At 43.7% G+C, this 24129-nt stretch overlaps 1 protein-coding gene across 1 annotated transcript; it reads left to right on the top strand.

Annotated features, from left to right (window-relative positions):
• Positions 1 to 3389: 3389 nt before the first annotated feature.
• Positions 3390 to 19450, top strand: LOC121856070. The gene is made up of 4 exons (XM_042351363.1): positions 3390 to 3651; positions 16991 to 17087; positions 17265 to 17450; positions 18028 to 19450. The coding sequence occupies exons 1-4, from the start codon at positions 3647 to 3649 to the stop codon at positions 18328 to 18330; spliced, it is 591 nt and encodes a 196-aa protein (XP_042207297.1). The 5' UTR covers positions 3390 to 3646; the 3' UTR covers positions 18331 to 19450.
• The last annotated feature ends 4679 nt before the right edge of the window (positions 19451 to 24129 follow it).

The raw sequence follows: 24129 nt of genomic DNA, 5'->3' as shown, positions 1-24129 counted from the left end.
AATAACAACAAAATAAACCTCTAAAACATAACACTTTAATCCCGAGCGTATGACAACATGACTTTTGCGTACGACAACTTAATCCTCAGGTATAACAACTCTACTCATTATAGTACGATAATTCACGCCGTCGTAACTCTGGTGAAGCGTACGGTATGTACCCAAAAAATTTCATTGCTTGTTAAGTTAATATTTGTAGTGTAATATGTTATGTGTTCACCACGACCAGTCAGCCACATGAGTAAACTGTCCAACTGGTTGACTGTTCGTGTGAATATACGAGTTCTTCACCTTTTCCTGGATGTGATTTAACTGAGATAACTGTACAAGAGGTTAGGGGGGGTCTTACGGGTGAGTCAGTATTGGCAAGATTCAGAGTTAACCTAACCTAACTTAGCCCCAACTTAGTCCAGCTTATATCTAACCTAACGTAACCCTTAATCTAACCTAACACATCTCTAACTTAACCTATTGTAACCTAACTTAACCTAATCTAACTTAAGCTATCCCTAACCTAACCTACAATGCATCTTACCTGTATAATAGGTTCCAGGTACAGAGTCATAGAGGTCGATAGATATTTTTGGTTCCCGTGTTTTATAAGGTTCATGAAATTAACTGTTTAAATGACCGTGAGATGATCTTCGGGGAACTCAGCCATACAAAGAGTTCTGGGAGACGCACACACAGCCAGAACTAAGATCACCGCCCCCCTGAGAACCTACCTCTACCCCTCTGAGAGCTCCCCACCCCTCTGAGATCCCCCCCACACCCCCTGAAAGAGCCCCAACACCACCTGAAAGCCCCCAACCCCTGAGAGAGCCCCCCTGAGAGTCCCCCCACACCCCCGAGAACACGACAACGCTCAGCAACCACAGGGAAGAGGCGCATCGTCTACAGGTCTCTGGGAAACTCTAAGGACAGAGGAGATTGAGTAAAAGAATTATATCAATCCAACCATAAAGGATTATTTTAATATTGCCATTTGAATCATTGTCTGGGTGGTGGTGGTGGTGATAGTGGTGATGGTAGTGGTGGTGATAGTGGTGGTGATAGTGGTGGTGGTGGTGGTGATAGTGGTGATGGTGGTGGTGGTGATAGTGGTGGTGATAGTGGTGGTGATAGTGGTGATGATGGTGGTGGTGATGGTGGTGGGATTAGCGGGTCAACTTGAATTACACAAAAATAAAAAAATATACCTCAGCCACGCAGGGGAAAATCATACCTGTTCATTCTGTAACTACGTGAACGGAATGAGTCACCGTTATACAGGTAGATCTGACGTCATTCTTACGTATTAAAACAGTTTATAATTTTTTTTTTTTAGGATTTTGACCTTTTTTTTGGGGGGGGAGATTCTTAACAGGTGTGGATAATTACTAAAGAAATTGTTATGGTTGTAATTTGGATTGGTAATTACATCGTACAGGTGTTTTATTGGTTCACACACACACACGTAAATAAAAAATAGTTCTTGCCTAATTAGTAGCAACAGGTGTTTAGTATTAGACATCATACAGGTAACGGAGGGGGAGAAGGAGGAGGAGGAGGGAGGAGTAGGTGATGAGGAGGAGAAGAAGAGAGAAGATAGGAGGAGGAAGAAGGTAATGGAGAGAAGAAGAGAGAAGAGAGCAGGAGGAGGAAGAGGTGTCGTGGTGTGGGGTGAATGCAGGTAACAGTCATCTCTCTCTCGTTAATAAAAAGATTTAGTCATGAGAGAAACTGCCACTTGACGAACCACAATGATGATGGTTGACACGGCTGGAGGTCATTATGTTCCGTGAGGTCAAAGACGAAGTTATTTACCTCAGCTTCAATGCCCCTCCCCCACGCCCCCACCATCCTCCCACCACCCCTCTTCCACCCCCTCCAGTAGGTTATATTCTTCCATATTTTAGATATCTCCCCCTCACACCCCCCCTCACCCCACCACACCCCCACTCCTTCCCCTCACCCCATCACACTACCCCCCACTCGCCTCCTCCCCCACCATTCCCCCAACCCCCAACCCCCTCTCTACACTACTACAGGCTGGGCTACTCTGACCTCTACATAAAAAGATATATCGTGAATGGTTATGTAGAAAGTGGGTTGCCAATGAACCTTTTTCTTGTGCCTTTTCTTCTGCCTTTAAGTCATTTCCCCCTTCTTCCTCCTCTTCTTCCTTCCTCCTGCTTCCTCTTCTTCCTCCCCCTTCATCTTCCTCCTCCCCCTTCTCACCTTTCCCTTCCTCCTCAACTTTCCCTTCCTCCTTCTCTTCATCTTTCTCCTTCCTCTTTACCTTTCTCCTCCATCTCCTATCTCACCTTTTTCTCCCCTCCTCTTCCTCTTCACCTCTCGGCCCCTCTCTCCTCCTCCTCACAACTCTATCTACATTCCCTAATTATCTCTCATGATAAAAATACTTTCAACTGCACGTGCCCACCCCAGCCCACCCCTTCACCCCACCCCACCCACCCCACCACCCCACCCACCCACCACCCCACCCACCCACCCCACCTAAGATGCCAACAAAAAGAACCCCATTTGACTATTTTCCCCAAAGCATCCAGGATCTTGTGGTAGCGAGAGAGAGAGCCGCTGGGCATAATCCACTGTCGTAATACATGTAAACATGAGATTTCCCGAGTTTCTTTGACTGTTTTAGTGTGTGTGTGTGTGTGTGTGTGTGTGTGTGTGTGTGTGTGTGTGTGTGTATAATCTTCACATTCCGAAAATACTATGGAGAAAATCATCTTTGTTTTTATATATATATATTTAAGAGGAAATGATTGATAATATTAAGTTTCTTTTCGGAGTAAACATTATTAATCATGAACCATTGTGTTGTTTTTAGTTTTATTTGAGTTTAATCTTCAGTTTTACGATTTGTGGGGGGTGGGGTGGGGGCATTCTGGGGTATTTCTCTCACTGTGGGGGAAGAAGAGATGGCATAGGGAAAGCTGGATGCTGCGTGTCTGACACCACAACAAACACAGAGTAAAATTCGTTTAATTCGTTTATTGTTTTTGCTGTTTTGAAATTGGTGTTGGGTGTAAATGATTCGGTGATATTTTGAGGGCGTTTTTTCGTCTATTTTTAGGGTCATTTTGGCTATTTTGGGGCGTTTTTTCCGTCCATTTTCTAGTAAGTTTGGCTATTTTTGTGGCGCCTTTTTACTACCATTTCCTGGTTATTTTTGGCTATTTTGGGGCGTTTTTCCTCCATTTTCTGGTCATTTTGGCGATTTTATTTCGATTAAATGGCGTTCAATTATCGTTTTAGAGAGGAAGATGGGTGTCAGTGTAGTATTGTTAATAGGGGGGGGGGTGTAGTGGGGGGGGGGGAGGTTTTGTGTCTGTGTGTGTATATAAGAGCGGTCCCCAGCCTTTAGACGCCAGTGCCGCTGCGGGTGTCAACTGGTACACACCTCCTCGTACGCTCTACAAACCCACTCGCTGCTCTCCACACGTCAATCTCTACCAACCAATCGTATCTAAAAGAAAAAAAATAACTAATCGCTTGGAAATTAGATATAAAATTCTCTAATACCGCCACAGTGATTCGTTTAGATCGGTGTTTGATTGGGTTTATTGAAGATTCGATCGTCTTGTGATTACTATCTGTTTGTAGAGTTGAAATCTCCAAGTTAATCTCCAGTATTATTATGAGGTGAGTGACCCCTTACCTGTGATGTTGTTATTGTTATTATTATTATCATTAATATTATTGTTGTTATTAATATACGTGTCATCATTATCCTTATTACTACTATTATGTATATGCATGTTTGCTTGCGAGTGTGTGTGTTTGTGTGTGTATGTGTGTGCGTGTGAAAATGTTTCGAACGTGTAATTTTTTCGGTACATGTGATAGTAAGACGAAATTTCAGGTTTGAGTGTGTGTGTGTGTGTGTGTGTGTGTGTGTGTGTGTTTGTGTTTGTGTGTGTGTGTGGTAAGCGTAAGCACAAATGTATGTTCGAGCCACGTGAGAATGCCACTGAAGGCAGAAGGTCAAGAGAACGATCGTCTGGCGAAAGATTCCACGCGCGTGTCATGGTCATTGCAGCGAGGAGGTGAATGCCAGACGAACGTGATCGCTGGTCCTGGCGTTGTGTTTCTTTATGGGTATTCTCTTTCCTTCTCTATTCTCTGTCTATCCACCTACCTATCCAACCTACCCACCTGGCTAAACACACACACCACAGAGGAGAACTTCTCAAACCAAAAGTACAGGAAAAAAAAATCATGTGGTGGTTGAAGGAGGTGGGGAGGGGGGTGGGAGGAACTACTACTACGTCCGTTTCTTGTCCGTATCGCCCCTCGGCCGTGCGTGGCGGCTCTCACGGACACACAAACACCCTGACCACAGCCGCCCAATCTTTGACCCCAGCGACTGCAACTTCACTTGGCCGCCGCCGCCGTTCCTGTATATGTCTCTGAGTCGCTACTTGAGTATTCTTGCTACGCTGTACTGCCGGGCGAGTGTGTCTCGTGTGAGTAGCTGTTCCTTGAGTTTTGCTGGTTGTTACTTAAAGTTCCTGCTAGTAGTTGGGCTAGTGGCTGTTCTTTGAGCCTGCTAATAGTGGTTGTTCCTTGAGTCTGCTAGTACTAGTTGTTCCTCGAGGCTGCTAGTAGTGAATGTTCCTTGAGTCTGCTAGTATTGGTTGTTCCTTGAGACTGCTATTGATGGTTATTTCTTGTTTTTGTTTGCTAGTGGTTACGTACATAGGTAACTACAGATACAAAAATAGGTCCTTTTCATAGGTCAATACAGAGGCTATTAGCGAGGTCACGTACGGAGGTCAAGCACAGAGGTCACAAGCGAGGTCATGTACGCAGGTCATCTCATCCTCCGCGTTCCTGGCTATATAAGGAGCTGGTGGCGGCGTTCTACCCCAAGGTCCTACACCACAAGAGTCCTTCCAGTTTTTCTTCTCCAGCGTTATAAAGGGCATGACCGGGCACCGCATCTCCTCCTCTCTCCTTCTTTCTCTACTTCTCCCCTTTCTCCCCTTCCGTCCTTTTTCCTCTCCTTCTCTTCCTCTCTTTCCTTTCCCCCTGCTCTCTCTCTCTCTCTACCTCTGTCATTTTCCCTTCCTTTTTTCTCTCCCTCTCTCTCTCTCTACCTCTTTCCTTCTCCCTGCTTCTCTACCTTCTCTTTTTCCCTCTCTCTCTTTCTATCCATCTCTCTTTGGTGTTCCTTTCTCTCTCACTCTCTCTGGTGGTAATGTGCAGGATGTCCCCTTGTCTCTCTCCCACTCTTTCACTCTGTCTGTCTCTCGCTGGTAAGAAAGATCAGGGTAGCTCTCCATTTCTGTCTGTCTGTTTCTCTCTCGGTTCATTCCAGGGCAGGGGAATGCCAGGGAGGGACAGGTGCTCCAGACGCCGCCTGACTCACGCCGGGGCTGCGTCGTGGTCAAGTGTCCGGAACGTTTATCTTGAAATGTCTCGTCCCCATCACCTCCTTCACCACACACACACACACACACACACACACACACACACACACACACACAGGTCTTCCGAATACTGAGTGTTTATCTTTCTCGGTTTTCTTATCTTAGCAGAGATTTATTTAGTTATCAGTTTCTCTAATTAAATCTCAAACAAGTTTTTTTTTTTGACTCCCTGGAATGATGTTGGTTGGGTAGAAGTTTGTGTGTTAGTCGATCTACTTGGTTAGGTTAGGCAAGGTGAGGCTAGTCTACCTGGAGGCTGTTCCATTATCGGTAAACGCCTGACAATGCACTCAATATAACGCTGAGAGTGCAGGAACGAGTGGAGCAAAAAGTTGGTATCTGTCCTTCACTCAGAGTGGGATTTGTCCTCGGGATATTTCGCTTGCAAGGTGAACGCTCGACAGCCATTAAAAAAACTTGAAAGTTCTTAAAACTTGATGATCCTTAAAACTTGAAGACCTAAAACTTGGGGATCCTTAAAACTAGAATATCCGTAAAACTAGAAGATCCTTAAAACTCGAATATCCTTAAAATTTGAAGATTCTTAATAAAATTTTCGAAGACGATTACGAATTAAAATCTCAATACTCGATGCAGTGTTGAGAAGGCTTCCATAGAGCATTTGTTTTTACGTCACCGAGAATACATTTAGGGGACTTATAGAGGATTGTAGTCTATATTGACGTGGGTCTTCATATGATAGAGGGTTTAATAAGAGGGTTTGATTCCTTATTAAAGAAATGTATTTTTCTCCGTCAGTGAAAAAGTAAGTGAGTAAATGAGTGAGTGAGTTGTTAAGAAAGTGAATAAATGAGTGTGTAAGTGATTTAGTAATAAAGTAAGTGAGTGAATAATCTAGTGTGTGAGTGACAGAGTGACCGACAGTGCGAGTGGCAGGTGTAAAAAACAGGATAGTGAAGGAATGTACTGAAGAACTTGATGGTGAGTAACGGGGAGCTAATAACAAGTTCTTCTTCACACTAACCAAGCTCACCCCAGTCCTGATAGGCCCCAGTCCTGATAGGTCCCAGTCCTGATAGGTCCCAGTCCTGATAGGCCCCAGTCCTGATAGGTCCCAGTACTAATAGACCCCAGTCTCTCTCTCTCTCTCTCTCTCTCTCTCTCTCTCTCTCTAAAGATATAAAGATAACACCCCAACACCTTCACAGGTTAATTACACCGTGTCTAATCACCTTATTAGCAAAACTCTCTCCCCTACACACTACACCTTTCACCACACACCACCTTCACCCACACCTACTTTCCTTACCCACATCCACACACTTCCCCTACACCCACACCCTACCTGCACCCACCCTCCCCAAAACTTCCCACCCATTCCCTCCCTATCCACATACCCACACCATATGTAAACAAACCACTTGTTGCCTCCAATTCTCGTTTCCCAGAAAGCTTGTTATGTGACCTTTGTTTGTTGACCGTTTGTAAGCGAGGTTCGCATTCTGTTCCTGATTGGTCGGTAGTTCCAGGAGAGGTTGGTATTCAGACGGTAACTGGTGGATGTCTGGCCAATAAAATATCGAGATAATGAAGCGTGGCCAATTAGAATCGTTCATGGAATAGCTAATGGATGTGATGACTGTTTTGATTGGGTGTTTATATGCAAGGGAACCAGCTAATGGGGGGGGGGTACCGTTCATCTGTCCGTCCGTCAGTCTGTCCGTGAGTGTTAGTGTGTGTGTCTGTACGTCCGTGAGTGTGTGACTGAGCGAGTGCAAGTATCCGTCCGTTCATCTAAGTATCTTATCAAAACGAGAGAGAGAGAGAGAGAGAGAGAGAGGCCACGGTCAAGGCCATTTGGGACGATATTCTCAGCTGCTGTATGTACCTCGGTGTTTACATGTGTGTACTCTAATACTTACATATGTGTACGCGAATACTAGCACGTGTCTCTCTGCACTTGGTTCTCATGGACGGAAATTCCAGTTGTGTACACGAATTTTCTCACACACACACACACACACACACACACACACACACATAAACACAACTGACACAATACTTACATAAGTTTTCCTTGTGTATGGTGAAACTCACAGTGTGTACATGAATACTTACACGAGTGTACACCAATACTTACAGGTGTATGGAACACAATCAACTACCACAATCACCACCAATAACATCATCATTACTACCATTACATCTACCACAATTACCAACATCACCATCATCAAGGCTTCACTCTTCGTAAATGAACCAACCACAAATTTACAACCACCCTCGTGTGTATGCGTTTGTGTGTGTGTATATGTGTATGCATGTATGTATGTATGTATATATATATGTGTGTGTGTATGTGTATGTATGTGTGTGTGTGTATGTATACCAAAACATGTATGTATAAAAGGTGAAAGTTCAGAGAGTGTGTGTACATGTGTGTATGTATATGTGTGTGTGTCTGTATGTGTAAGTGGGGTCAGGTCAGGTCAAACCGGAAGAGAAACCTCCTTTAATTCATCACCTGACGGAAACAGCCAATCAGAAGCCTCGGATTCACAGAGATTCACCTGTTAATTATTTTCACCCTTACTGGAGGAGCTCAGGTGTAATAATACAACATTAATCTAGCGGTAACAAAATGGCGGCTAATATGGTCTGAGACTGTAAGTAGATGTGTTATTTGGCTTAAGTTATGACATTATTATTGTTGTTGGGACTCGAGTGTGTGTGTGTGTGTGTGTGAGTGTGTGTGTGTGTGTGTGTGTGTGTGTGGGGTGTGTGTGTGTGTGTGTGTGTGTGTGTGTGTGTGTGTGGGGTGTGTGTGTGTGTGTGGGTGTGTGTGTGTGTGTGTGGGTGTGTGTGTGGGGTGTGTGTGTGTGTGTGTGTGGGGTGTGTGTGTGTGTGTGTGTGTGTGTGTGTGTGTGGGGTGTGTGGGTGTGTGTGTGTGTGTGTGTGTGAGGTGCATTTTCATATGAGGTAAATTCTCCTGTATTTTACACCTTCTCGTGTCCCCCCTTCCTTGGCCATGATTCACCCCTTCCCATTCCCACCTGGCCATGATTTACCCCACCTCCCTTGGTAATAACCCCTTACCCTCTTCCCCTGGTCACAATCTACCCCCTTACCCTCTTCCCCCTGGCCACGATTTACCCCCTTTGAGGATCCACTGTGTAAAAATGCAACTCCTTACCTCCCCCTTCCCCTCCCCTCCTGTATCTCCCCCTTCCCCTCCCCTCCTGTACCTCCCCCTTCCTCCATGATAACCACTTAAGAAAATGCAATGTCATCTGTTTCTTATTTCGTTCAGGGGGATTTTTTTTATCAGGGAAAGGACGCAGGGGGGAGGGAGGGGGGCCATTTATAAGGGGGCGATGGGGTGAGGGGGAATTTTTTTAGGTGGGTGGGGGGTGAGGAAGTAGAGGATAATTTTTTGAGGTGGGGTGGAGGGAGGGAGGGAGGGGACAGTTTTTGAGGTGGGGTAGGGAGTGATGGGGATTTTTTAGAAGAAGGGAGGAAGCGAGGGAGCATTTTTGTGAGGTGGGATTCATAGCTGGTACTAAACGGTCGCTGGAACCCACTAATAGCTCACGTTCGCTAGTAGGATCAGAGCCAGCAGAGAACGGTCGCTGGAAACTCACTAATAGCTCACGTTTGCTAGTAGGATCAGAGCCAGCAGAGAACGGTCGCTGGAAACCCAATAACACGGTCGGTCAGTCAGGCTCACTCGGTCACGCGGAGCTGAAGGTAACTTTTTATGTCTGGGTATGCAGTTCTCCTGGGGGTGCTGTGACGGAACCTGAAGGTGCTGTGTGGGGCTGTGAGAGTGCTATCAGGGCCTTGGTGGTGCTGTGACGGGGCCTGAGGGTGCTGTGAGGGGCAGGTGGGGAGGGAGAGGAGGTAGTTAATGAGAAATCAGTTCTTTTGTATGTTGACGCTGAGAGAGAGAGAGAGAGAGAGAGAGAGAGAGAGAGCATCAAACCTCTCAACAAAAGACACGGACCGTCAATCACTCAAGGCAAAAACCCGGGAATAAATTAGTTTAGCCAGAAATTAAAGAAAGCGAGAGTAAACAAGGGGAACTTCGCTAATGAACCCCAGGCAGGTGATAAATGGATTAGCAGTCTTAAAACAATGAAGCCTTGACGCCCTCTCTTTACACTGTGGCTTTAACCGACGTCTACTGTGAAAATAATCAAGTTTGTCCTTTTCAGTCTCGTGTTTGTGTCTTTTTTTGTCGGTAAATTAACCATGAAAATAAAATCAGATGAAAAAAAATAAGTGAACCTGATTTTTCTGATTTTGGCTGTTTTATGATTACAGTTTGTGTTAAATTGATATCAAGCTTTAAGAAAATTAGTGATTTATCCAAGGGTATTTAGGATGCGAATGAAGGCCCTCACACCTATATCCTTCTCCTCCTCCTCTTCTCTCTCCTCTTCCCTTACCTCTCTTTCTCTTCCTCTTCTCCTTCTCCTCCTCCTCCTCCTCCTCCCTCTCCCTCTGGTCAAGAATACAATAGGGAGATCAAATGATAACACCGACAGACAAAGACAGATACACACAGACAGAAACAAAGTGCCCCGCTGCAACGCCAAGGTAGGGGGCCACCGCACCTGGAATGTATTAATTAGCTGGAATTTCTACCTGAGGTAACAGGTAAATAGAGGGTAGGTACATACAGTACATACAGTACATACATACATACATACAGTACATACATACATACATACATACAGTACATACATACATACATAAATACATACATACATACAAATTTCTGACTAATATTTGTAAGAAGGAAAGATAATATAATATTTTCCTAATTAATAATGATCTTAAGTATTATTAAAGCTATTATTGTTTGTAGTAATATAGGGTCTAGGTCTCAGTAAAGTATATGTTTATGTTTACCAAATAGAGACAAAAAAAACAAAAGAGAATTGTAGCTGGTCGGGTTGATGCATCCTAAGGGGACACGAACCTAAAACAAATCCTCATTTAGCCTCTTTAGTTCAATTATCTGAACCAATGAACGCAACGCGAAGCCACACAATAAATTAAAGAGGAAAAGAGGGAGAACAAACGGTCATAAAAGAGGAGAGAAGAGGCGGAAACAAGGGATGTCAGTCTGATATGCGCGGGTGAGTACAGACACTGTCACTGGTCCCCGTTATTTCTCAGAGCGGCGCGCACCCGACTCACTCCTCCTGGCGCCATTATAAAGACGCTATAGGACTACGGGCTTATACTACTTCCTGGCTAGTGCTTCCCTCCCTCCCTCACTTACACTACTCCCTCATACCTCCATGATTGCCCAGTACTTCCCCCGTCTCACATCTGTCGTTCTATCATGCAAACAGATCCGCTTCCAGACCACGAAGATGACTGGACTACAAGAGCCGGATATAATACCAATACGGGTTACTAGAGCATCACCCAGCGGAGGATGAGGAGCCGGATACAAGTCAGATGATTTCCCATATCCGGTTATTACTCAGTGTATGATGATAGGTGGGCGCTTGTGCCGGATGGGAAATGTGCCATATATCAGGCTCTGTCCCTCGTATTTCTCTGACTTCCTGACAGCTGTAATAGAGACTGGAGACATACAGTTTGGGGGAAGACAGTGTCAATCCACCGTTAGTTGGCAATGCATCCTAGGTAATGCTTTTTGAGTGGGATTTTCGCCTTGAATATGACAGATAGGACGTGACTTTAGTTCCTTTTTAGCGAATTGACAAAAATCCTCACCAAATTGTGTCTCATTGCAACGGGAATGTAAGTTAAGTTGGTCTAGTTAGATGTCGTCTCGAATCTGCAGATGAGAAACAATTTCGACTTATAAATCGACTCACGTGTCTCTGAGTCTTGAAAAGTGGGCTGAGTCATTACCTGTTGATGAGGTACAGGTGAGAGGCATTGAGTGTTATCACCTGTGTGCGTCACGGTGGCCTGTGTGGTGGTGGTGTGGTAGTGGTAGTGGTTAAGGGGTAGCTGATGATAGTGTTGGCGTGTGGTGGTGACGCTATGTGATAGTGGTGTGTGTTGGTGATGGAAGTGGTAATGATGGTGATGGTAGTGGTGTGGTAGCTGGGAGTGTTTGGTCACCAGAGGGCAGACAGGGCAGACAGACAGACAAGTAGTAAACGCTCGTAACGATAACAGTTGGTAGCGGGCGACGATCTTCAGGAACACACATACACATATATATCAACTCATTATAACAGCGGGTGGGGCCGGGAGGTGGGAAAAACAGTGTCCAAAATTACAGGAAGTGGACAATTAAGATACAGAAAGCGAAATAACTAAACCCGAGCAACATTAACGACACGAATTACGTGAATTACAAAAATATTACATCGTTTTTTACTCCCTCAGATCTGAACCGTCATGTCAGTAAGTAGTTCCATTTACCTTTTGAAATACGAAAGAAAACTGTAAAAATATCACACAATATCAAGTTCCTAAGCTCATTTGGGTCGAGAAAAAGAAAAGAATTGTTCGTGGGATTTGTATTTAGTTAATGGTGGTGTAGCGGGACCCCCTTCGTGTGTCACCTGGAAGAGTCGTGTGTAATCGACTCCTGGTGGTGAGATTGGGAACTACTTCGCGCTTTGTTTACATCTGAACATGTATTCCTCCGCCATGGTTGAATATTCTTAAAATCGGGTTACATTAAGGAGTTTATTGGTACTAACACACAATAATAAACAACACAGTATCCCCCTATCCCGTACCCTATCCTCCTCTCCCCTTCCTTATCCTCTGCTATCCCCTACTCCCTACCCCTACCCTCCTACCCCTCTATACCCTCCTCTCTCCTCCCCTACCCAGCCTCTTAACCCCCTACACACCCGGTACCCCCTTCCCGACAGCCAGACACAGGGTAGGTTAGATTTTTTTTCGATTGCCCCGGAGGGGGCTAGTTTATTGGGCACCCCCTTACAACCTGTGCAAGGCGAAGCCCAGAAGTGTTCACAGTGCCCATCTGGGAAGCATGCGGAGTTCATGCTTGCCTTTATGACTCATGCATTGAGGGCGTAAAAGCCTGAAGGGTCATGGGTTTTGTCAGCAAGTTACATAAAGTGACAGAATGATGAGTGTGTGGGGGGATAGTTCCCAGTACATTTCATCTGTTTATGGCAAAGCGTGGCAGGTCCCTAATAATGTCAAGTGCCAGGCCTGTCACTAGGAGGAGGGATATCTGGTCAGGGAAGGAAGAGGTGTTGGTAACGGCTGGGGACCTGTAGGAGGACGTCATAGGTAGGCCTACTGTAGGAGTCAGGGTCAGAGGTCAAAACCACACAGCACTCGAGGACAGTTTGTGAGTAATGTTCACAATAATTAATAATAACAAAGGAAATAATAATAATAATAATAATAATAATAATAATACAAACAAGAACATCAACAAAAACTAAAAGATGAAGAACAAGAAGAAATAAAAGGAACAGGATCCAACCTAAACCAATACCTAACCCTCATCTAAACCTCTTTCCTTCGTCGTGTCCACCCAGCTGACCTTTAACCTGACCTTTGAAATGTTTTAGGTCGTTATAACAAGGTTTATAGCCTCGGGTCGTGGTATATCGCGTTGTATTGAAGTATACGAGTGATATATGGACCGTCTTTTCTCACTATATAACGAGGTGTATTGTGGTGACGGCTATTGTGCACGGTCTCGTTATTGTCCTCGTGTTCAATGGCGGTATTTCGTTTTAAAATAGTCCCTCTAAGCTGGGTCTAATTTTGATATTTTATTCCCTGTCTGTCTCTTATTCTTTTTCTCCCTCTTCCTCTCTGTCTCGGTCTATCTGTCAGTCTGTTTCTGTCTTTCTCTTTCCGTGTCTCTTGGTCTGTCCCTCTGTCTCTCTATCTCTCTCTGTATGTTTCTCCCTGTCTCTTTCGCTGTCTGTTTCCCTGTTTCTCTCGCTGTCTGTCTCTCTCTCTCTCAGTAACGGGAGAAGACAGCGAGAGAGCCAATAAGCAGTATTGACACGCACTCTGGAATAGTGTAGAGTTTTCACCGATAGGATGAACAACGCCAAAGTAAACACCACATCCACGAATTACAAAAAAAAAAACAACCCTTTCCTTTATTAACACCTATTTTAACTCGTCCTTATATAATCCAACTGTTTATTTAATGACTCTAAGGTTGAATTAATTGTAAATGGTCTTTTATTGTCGTTAAAATGGCTCTAAATAGCTCCGGGTGGTAGGAGGATGTCGTTGTCCATGGTGGGGAAAACAAAGGCCAGGGGACGGACTGACCCCCAGGTGGCTTTGTGGCGCCGCAGGGAAGAATATCGTGCACGGACCTGTATTATTATCGTACAGCGGTCACTGACTCTCTTTCTCTCTGTTTTTTCTCCTTTCCTCCATTTTTCCATAAGTTAATCTCATTCTCTTTACGCCTCTATCTTTTATTTATTTATTTCTCTGTCTGTTTCTACGTCTCGTTTGTCATGTTAACTACAATTGTAACCCTGATCATAAAATTACACACTTGCTTTAACGATAATAATGTAATTTTCAACGAGTTCACAAGACAATAGGCGTTGGTCGTGTGTGTATGTATTAATAAGTTAGGGGTCATCACGCATCAGGCATCCCGACCAAAACAAAAACATTGAGAGAGGCGGGTGAAGCTATATACGTCTTGGCTTGTATAATACTCAGTTACCTGGTCTGTAATTAGGTAGGTAACAACGGTGTGTTTACATTAGTGTCAGGACTGTGGTTAAGAGGAGAGAGAGAGAGAGAGAGAGAGAGAGAGAGAGAGAGAGAGAGATACACACACACGGAACCATGACCTCGTTGCAAATTGCCACCACCAGGGGGCCCAAAGGTCAATGGTCAGAGGTTAAGCAGCTCGACGCCATTGCATAAAGGGTTTTATGCTGCAGCTTCCATATTTACGGGTTCTGATAAGGAGGTGGAGACGTTCTTTAGTTAAGAATACAAACTTAACGTAAGAACCTTTGAGAATCCATCTTTGTGCCGTTGCTTAAGTGAATCGGTTAAATACGTTCTCAAACATCCACTTAAGGTGAAAGTTTGACTTATGAGCACGAGAAGATCCAGAGTAAGGTAGTAATTAGTTGAGGATGTTTAGTGAGGTGATGTAAGTGGGCATGGCAGGTGGGTATGGTAGGGGAGGTGGGCAGGTGGGTATGGTAGAGGAGGTGGGCAGGTGGGCACATGTATACTTATGAGGCACTTTAGGCCACCCAGGTGAAGACAGGAGTGTATAGAGAAAGTTTGTGTGAGTGTGTTGTGTGTGTGTATGTGTGTGTGTATGTGTGTGTGTGTGTGTGTGTGTGTGTGTGTGTGTGTGTGTGTGTGTGTGTACCCTCATGATAGTCGGCACACACACACACACTCTCCTTCAATACCATCCATCACCATCATTACCATACGTTCACACTACTCATACTACCATACACCACCATAATCACCACACACACTCCTCTTTACCTCAACCACCATCACACCCTACCTACCACAACAACCACCACACCCTACCACCATCACTACTACCACACACAGTTAAGTATAAAACACAATTTAAATATCTCTAAGCTACTACTGTCATGTATGTATGTATGTATGTATGTATGTATGTATGTAATATCAACATAATACAGACACACATGTATATTTATGTCCTTTAAGTTACATATAAATACAAAGTACATTACAGAAGATTACATAACTAATACAGGGGGAAAGATGACATCACTCCACAGCACACCTTTACCTATGGTTAATTACAGTGTACAGGTGAGGCTGGTGGTAGAAGACACTGTTAGGGTAGGTGTATCCCCTTCCTCACCACCTGTAGTCGCTTATTACCACAACTCTTGCTACAACAATCCTCACTACCACAATCCTCACTATCACAATTTTCACTACCATAATCTTGGGTACCACAATCCTTACTATAACTCTTGCTACCACTATCCTGGCTATCATTATCACCACAACTCTTGCTACCACTATTGCTAGTACCACTGTCTTGGATATCATCACTATTAGGATAATATTCGCTATCACTATCGGTACTACAACAAATTTTGTTACCACTATCTCCACCACCACCACCACCAAGAACAACCACCACCACCACCACAACACAACAATCACCACCACCACCACAACAACAACAACCACCAACACCACCGCAGACACCACCACCACAACAATCACCACCACCACCACCACAACAATCTCCACCACCACCACCACCACCACCACCACCACCACCACCACAACAACAACAATCACCACCACCACCACCACAACTAACCCCAACATTTAAGTACCTTCCCTAAAAAAAAATACCTTAATGACCCTACACAGGTGACCTTATGCACCTGACCTCTGACCTGTAAGTATCTGAGGTCATTAACAGGTAATAGCACAGGTAGAGGTGAGGGATATCAAGGAAGATAGTCTTTCTCTTTGTCTGGATTATATAGAGATGGAAATCCGTTATATCAAGGGTCCGTTATATATGAAACCTCCAATTTAACGGAATATCTGGAGAGAGAAATCCGTTATATCGAACTTCCGTTATATAAAACCTTATTTAACGGATTATATATAGAGAAAAGTCCGCTGTATGGAGGTTTGGCTGTAATTATCTTCCGTGTATCTTCCTGTTTGCTAAATCACTTCCTGAATCATGTCATGCACGTTCACAGCCCTATTCGTACACAGCCATATACGTACACAACCATATACGTACACAACCATATACGTACACAACCATATACGTACACAGTTCTATACGGTCACAGCTCTATACGTTCACAGCTCTATGCGTTCACAGCCATATACGTACATAGCCTAGACGGTCACAACCCCATACATACAGAGCCTCAGCCCGAGCAGTCAAACAGCCCTGAGCGATCTCTTCTATACAGTAATGTCACGTTTATTTAATACCGGAAGTAACGTTCGCCTGACTTTCGCTTGCCTACACTGGCGATCACTAGTGGGAGGGAGTTTAGAGCGGTTTAATCCTGTGAGTCATCTTGGCGCGTGATGGTCGAGGTATTGAGCCTTGAGCCATGAGTCCTGAGCCCAACCTGTTATATAGGTACTATAAAAGAACGCCAGGCTGTCTTTAGGCGTGGCGAATATCCGTCTGGCGTAGCTACCATAAGTTCTTCTTTGTAGGGGAAAGGTAAATGTCACGAGCTGTTCTTGGCTGTTTGTTCATGCAGGCGCTGTGTTGCTGGGTGTTGCTGTGTGTTGCTGTGTTGCTGGGTGTTGCTGTGTTATCACTGTTCCTTCCCTCCAGCTACTGCATCCCTCTGTCGGAGCAGCGAAGCGCGACAGCTTAGTCAGAGGAGTTCAAATACCTGAATAATGTAAATACTTCCACAGTTCCCGGTGTGTGTGTGTGTGTGTGTGTGTGTGTGTGTGTGTGTGTGTGTGTGTGTGTGTGTGTGTGTGTGTGTGTGTGTGTGTGTGTGTGTGTGTGTGTGTGTGTGGTTTAGGCTCCCACCATACTATAGTATTTCTTATATGTGATTGAGTTGTGTATGTGTGTTAGTGTTTGTTTTGTCCTGCAGGTGGCGTGAGACGGTACTGGTGGCGGCGGTGGTGGTGGTGCTGGTAGCGAGGTCGTCAGCTCAGATGCAGACTTTGGACGCCGCTGGGGCACTACAGGTGAGTAAATGAGGAACTTACCTGTGTGTGTGTACTAATTAATACCCTCAACGTCTCAATCACTGTTTATATTGCTTCATATCTGCTGAAAGGTTTTCTATCCTACCCTACCCTACCCTACCCTACCCTACCCTACCCTAACCCACAATGACTCACCTGTATCTCTCTCTTCCTCAGGTGTTACAGAGACTGGGACTGGATCGAGGGGGCGCTAGTCTGCCGAGCGTCACGCAGGGGGAGCGGATAAGACAAGAAGATTCGCCCATTTATTACATTAAATTGCCTCCTCTTCCATATTACTACGTCAACAATAACATCCAGCACCAAGCCCACACCAGCACCACTTCCTTCCCCTTCCAGAAAGTAAGTTTGTGGGAGAGAGGTTTGTTGGGTGGGATATGAGGGGTGAGGGAGGGGTGTTTGTTGGATGGGAGGGGTGAGGGAGGGGTGTTTGTTGGATGGGAGGGGTGAGGGAGGGGTGTTTGTTGGATGGGAAGGGTGAGGGTGTGTTTGTTGGATGGGAGGGTGAGGAGGGTGTTTGTTGGATGGGAGGTGAGGAGGTGTTTGTGGATGGAGGGTGAGGAGGGTGTTTGTTGGATGGGAGGGTGAGGAGGGGTGTTTGTTGGATGGGAGAGGTGTTTGTTGTGGATAGATGGGAGTGAGGTAGATGGGTGGATGGGATGGGAGCTTGATGGGATGGGTAGATGGGGAAATAAATTGTTAGGAGTTATGGGTAAATGGGATGGTATATAAATGGGCAGATATGCTAAATGGGATGGGGGAGAGATGGAATAGGTATCAAATAGGGAAAGGCAAGATAAGTAAAGAAGATGATGAATTAATTGAGAAAATAAAACGAATAAAGATAAGTAAATAATAATACAAATTCCTCCCATAATAAACCAACTCTCTCTTTTTTTTTTCTCTCAATCACTTTAAGGTCGACCTCGATTTCACCAACAACGGACGTCCTACTCAGATCTACCACTGGAGTCAACCAACATCAGCTACACCTCACCCATGGAAGCCCTCTACTACTACCACCACCACTACCACCACACCACCACCTACCACCACAGCATCTACCACCACTACCACCAGACCTACCAAGAAGCCATGGTTTACCCTCAATAAGTACTTTCCTTATAATGGTCGTCCCTCTAATGTTTACATCTGGAAGCCTCGACCTCCCGTGGCTGTACAGAAATATAAACACCCTTACTTCAAGCATTTTAACTACTAGGAGGCTAGCATTATCATCAACTACTAGCACTACCCACAACTATTACTACAGCTATTACTTTTACCACCACGACTACAGTAATTACTATTATTACTACAAGTATTACTTTTACCACCATGATTATAGCTCCTATCACTTAGAACACAATCACTACTACTACTACTACTACTATTAGCATGACCATCACTACTCTCACTACTACTAGCACAACCACAACTACTACCACTACTAGCCTCTATGGTGCTAATATATCACTTTCCTATTAGCTAGACACAAAAAGAGATATATTATTTATGTATTTGTTGTAACAAGTATACACAAACAACCAGACTTATAATAACATATCAAGGGGTTGTATATGGTTGTATGTTATATAAGGTTATACTCCGGAGCTTCATATATCACGATCAGTTCTATAAGTGACCATTACTGTACACACACACACACACCTGTAATATAGATCTTCTGTTTTTGACTACACTTGTTTTTGGCGTCCTTAGCAACCTCATTAATACGTGAGAGATGATTGGCTGCTGGTTTTTAAGTTAACTAATCAACTTCCACGACCTGTCACGGTTGCTAAGGGAGTTAACCAATCAGCTTCCACCAATTGTCACGGTTGCTAAGGGAGTCAACCAATCAACTTCCACCAATTGACACGGTTGCTAAGGGAGTTAACCAATCAGCTTCCACGACCTGTCACGGTTGCTAAGGGAGTTAACCAATCAGCTTCCACCAATTGATACGGTTGCTAAGGGAGTCAACCAATCAACTTCCACCAATTGTTGCTAAGAATGGAATTTGGTCGATAAATCAATTAACCTGGTCGAGATCTGTAGAAAAAATGTACAAAGGCATAAATAATAAGAATTAGATTATTGTATTTTAACATAAACTAACAAAAATAGAATAATTATTGTATATATAATTTTTCTCCAGCTTGATTTACTCGCTGAGAGATATAAATTATTGTTGATATGTTTGTTATTTGTGATGTATTTGCGTTATGTTTTTTTTATGACAAGTTTTTGTTGTTGAATTAATGACTAACAAGTGTCGTGACTCTGACGGATTGTAAACAAATATGGCCGCTGGTTTTATGACAATGACGAAATGTAAACAAATATGGCCGCTGGTTTTATGACAATGACGAAATGTAAAAAAAAAATGGCCTGGTTTATATAACAATGACGGTAACAAATATGGCCGCTGGTTTTATGACAATGACGAAATGTAAACAAATATGGCCGCTGGTTTTATGACAATGACGAAATGTAAAAAAAAAATGGCCGCACATTTTGATAATAATGAAAACATGTAAAAATAAATATTCTCAAACTTTGATCCTTTGGGAAAATTAAAAGAAAAAATATAAAATATCTCAGATTTGTCTCAAGAGAATAAATTTTACCCCACTGTTAAGAAGTTGTCTCCTAGCTGCCACCATTACTGTTTTTTTTTTGTAATGGCGGACATTTTGCTCTGAGACTGTGTGCAATATGTTGTTATTATTGAGTTGAGTGAGCGATTGACTGTCTCTCTCTCCAGCTCTCTCTCTCTCACTCTGTCTCTTTTGTTTTACCCGTGTGTGATGTTTGTCAGACCCCAGTGCTAATAGGCCCCAGTCCCAGTAGACCCCAATCCTAGTAGACCCCAGTCCCAGTAGACCCCAGTCCTAGTAGGCCCCAGTCCTAGTAGGCCCCAGTCCCAGTAGGCCCCAATCTTAGTAGACCCCAGTTTCGATAGGCCTCTAACTGATATAATCCAAGTATTAAGACTAGATACTAATTGGACTGGGGCCCATTATGACTGAGCCCCATTATGTCTAGCACCCATTATGACTGGGGCCCACTATGTCTGGGACCCATTATGACTGGGGCCCACTATGTCTAGCACCCATTATGACTGGGGCCCACTATGTCTGGGACCCATTATGACTGGGGCCCACTATGTCTAGCACCCATTATGACTGGGGCCCACTATGTCTGGGACCCATTATGACTGAGCCCCATTATGTCTAGCACCCATTATGACTGAGCCCCACTATGTCTGGGACCCATTATGACTGAGGCCTACTATGTCTGGGACCCATTATGACTGGGGCCCACTATGTCTGGGACCCATTATGACTGGGGCCCACTATGTCTGGGACCCATTATGACTGGGGCCTACTATGTCTGGGACCCATTATGACTGGGGCCCACTATGTCTGGGACCCATTATGACTGGGGCCCACTATGTCTGGGACCCATTATGACTGGGGCCCACTATGTCTGGGGCCCACTATGTCTGGGAACCATTATGACTGGGGCCCACTATGTCTGGGACCCATTATGACTGAGCCCCATTATGTCTGGGACCCATTATGACTGGGGCCCACTATGTCTGGGACCCATTATGACTGGGGCCTACTATGACTGGGGCCCACTATGTCTGGGGCCCACTATGTCTAGCGCCCATTATGACCCAATACAATTTGTTATCATATTTATTAAATTAAATTACGATGCTTAAGTTTTTATTGCTATTTCTGCTATTTATTTGTAGATTAATGAATAAAATTGACTTTTTATTTATGCTATTTGTGTTTATCTTCCTATTTTATACATTTTATTGAGTGAATGAAATAGTGTATAAACTGATTTTAATTGTTATTGGATCTGATTTTTTGTTATTGCTTGTAATTGGTGATTTTCTTGTTATTTTTTCTTTGCTATTTTTTTTTGTTCGTTTGATTTGTTTTCTCTTCCCTTTTCCTTCCCTTCCTCCCCTCTTTATCTCTTCTTCCTTCTTCCCTATTCCCCTCTCTCTCCCTCTCTCTCTCTCCCTACTCCTCTTCTTCCTCCACCTTCTCCCACCCCTAAAACCACCTCCTCCACCAGCTCTTCCACCACCACCTCCTCCTCCTCCACCTCCATCAGCACCACCACCACCTCCACCAGCACCTCCTCCTCCACAGCACCTCCACTCCTCCCACCTCCTCCTCCTCCACCTCCACCCCCTCCACTCCCACCAGCACCTCCTCCTCCACCACACCCTCCACCTCTCCACCACACACCACACCTCCTCCTCCTCCACCACACCTCCACCTCCTCCACCTCCACCTCCTCCACCTTCCCCAGGGCACGAGTTAGCCCTAAGGGAAGGTCGAGGCGGTGGGCGTAACGAAGGAGAGATTATCATACCTCTGGCAGTGACGTCATGTGGAGCCCATCGGCGATCGTCGGAAATGAAAGAAGTTATCGAATGGCAATGGTGTTTAAAGAGAGAGAGAGAGAGAGAGAGAGGCCACCGGAAGTAACCATACAGGAATACGAAAGTAAACACGTCCCTTACCTGTCCCTAATTAGTCTCACCTGAGAAAGACACACCTGGAGGGAAGGATGAACACACATACACACACACATACAGACATACACACACACACACACACACACACACATAGACACACACACACACACACACATAGACACATACACACATCTTCCACTCCTGTACGTGATATTTTTGGTTATTTAAAATACAGGTTCGAATCCCGTTTTAGGACCCTTCTGTGTATGTATGTATGTATGTATGTAATTCTCGTTAGGTCCCTGTACAAGGATGTGTGTCAAGGTGGTGTTGGGAGTAATTACTAGTACACCTGTCGACCTCATTTGCATAATTGCTTCCGGTTCTGTACAGGTGGGTTAAGCTCTGGTTGTTTTAAGGGTTCGTACGTTGAGAGAGAGAGAGAGAAAGAGAGAGAGAGGTAAAAACACACACACCCTCTGACACCCGACCCATTATTACCATCCCATTTATCCCCATTACACAAAGGTGACAAATTGGGTGATGGGTGGCTAATGGGTGGCTAGTGGTTGAGGTACAAAATAGGGATTGAAATAGGGTGGCGACCAATAGCAGGGATAATTGTTTGTCGTGATGGCTTGAGGCGAAATAGGGAGAGAGGGAGGGGGGGGGTAGGTGGAGTGGGCTGGGGAGGTAGAGGGAGGTGGTGGGTTAGGGGAGGGAGAGGAGGTAGGAGGAATGAGGGGGGGGAGGGAGGGAGGGAGGAAGAGGGGTAGGTGAAGAGGGCTGAGGAGGGGGGGTTAAGTCCACTTCCGGAAGCCCCTCATCGGCTCGTTTAACTGGCCTCTTCACTGCACCATTAACTGTATGGGGCGAGAGTTATGGTGCTGTTAATGTGTTAATTGAGAGAACACAACACCAGGTAGGAGGGTTACCTGTACCACTAATTGGTTCTTTGGTCCACCGGAAGTTGAGTGTGTGTGTGTGTTGAGGACGTGTGTGTATTTATGTGTGTGTTTGGAGGTCTTCTATGGGTGTGAATGTGTTTGTATGTATGTTTGTATAAGCACAATCATAAACAAAGAACAAACAAAAACAAACAAACAATAATCAACACCTTTATTACGTCACATACACAGAGAGAGAACAAAAACAACACGAAAGATAACACAACATAACAATAACAAGAAATAACACGTAATAACAGGCATAACACATAACAAATATAACAAATAAGGCCAAATAAAAGCTCTACACAACACAACAATAACAATTATATACAAATACATTATCTTTAATTAACAAAAGCTTCTAGAAAGGGATTTTTTTTTACGCTATCGTCCAGTCTTTTGTTTTGATGCAGAATGTAAACACAGAGAAGCAGGGAATACGAGCCTTAAACGCAAGCATTAGACATACAAATAATAATAATAATAATAATAATAATAATAATAATAATAATAATAATAATTCGTACTTGCCAAATGACGATAAAGACAATAAACCTCTGGTAATTATCATATGAACAAGTCAAAATTTCGGGCACTTGTAATGTGATTCGCCATATTGGATGAGGAACTTGGGATTCTTGGGAATTTGGATCAGTCGCCATCGAAGTGTGGGAGGTGCAGTACCGTAAGTGAACTCTGACTTGTTATTTGTTTATTTATAAATTCTTCATTTTCAAATTGAAATATCCTATTTATCTTAATTCTCATATATATTTACGTTATATAAAGGTACTAAAGTAACTTTATATCACCTGTAACTAACTAAAAACAACTTTATCCATCCTTTTAAAGTTTTGTTGACGAATACTCATTGACGTTACACCCTAGGGGACCAGTTAACCAATTTAGAGAATATTTATCAAGTATATTCTTCATTAAATACAAGTTTTACTCTGAATATTTCCTACGATAGACGAAATTATCAATATTTTTATCTTTTATGGATGATATTAACAATAACACTGAAATAAGCGAGTTTATAGTTGGAATTTAAGGAATGGAAGTAAAACGTCGTCTTTGTGTTGACAATATATACGCAAACTATCTTCTATATGCTTAGTATACAGGTAAACCTTCTATGTATCAGTATACAAGTAAACTAACATGTAAATTAACCTCAGTATACAGGTAAACTAATGTAAATTAACATTGGTATACAGGTAAACTAGCATGTAAATTAACCTCTGTATACAGGTAAACTAATGTAAATTAACATTGGTATACAGGTAAACTAACATGTAAATTAACCTCAGTATACAGGTAAACTAATGTAAATTAACATTGGTATACAGGTAAACTAACATGTAAATTAACCTCAGTATACAGGTAAACTAACATGTAAATTAACCTCAGTATACAGGTAAACTAACATGTAAATTAACCTCAATATACAGGTAAACTAACGTTAATTAACATTAGTATACAGGTAAACTAAGGTAAATTAACCTCGGTATACAGGTAAACTAACGTTAATTAACATTAGTATACAGGTAAACTA

Source organism: Homarus americanus, unplaced genomic scaffold (genome assembly GCF_018991925.1).
Source record: "Homarus americanus isolate GMGI-L3 unplaced genomic scaffold, GMGI_Hamer_2.0 scaffold11628, whole genome shotgun sequence".
NCBI classification, from domain to species: domain Eukaryota; kingdom Metazoa; phylum Arthropoda; class Malacostraca; order Decapoda; family Nephropidae; genus Homarus; species Homarus americanus.
This window is presented reverse-complemented; position numbering and strand designations above follow the sequence as displayed.

What these genes read in the sequence shown, in the direction of transcription:
- LOC121856070 (XM_042351363.1), top strand. An exon ending in ACGCCGCTGGGGCACTACAG is followed by an intron (nt 17,088 to 17,264) that starts GTGAGTAAATGA and finishes TCTCTTCCTCAG; the next exon opens with GTGTTACAGAGACTGGGACT. An exon ending in CTTCCTTCCCCTTCCAGAAA is followed by an intron (nt 17,451 to 18,027) that starts GTAAGTTTGTGG and finishes AATCACTTTAAG; the next exon opens with GTCGACCTCGATTTCACCAA.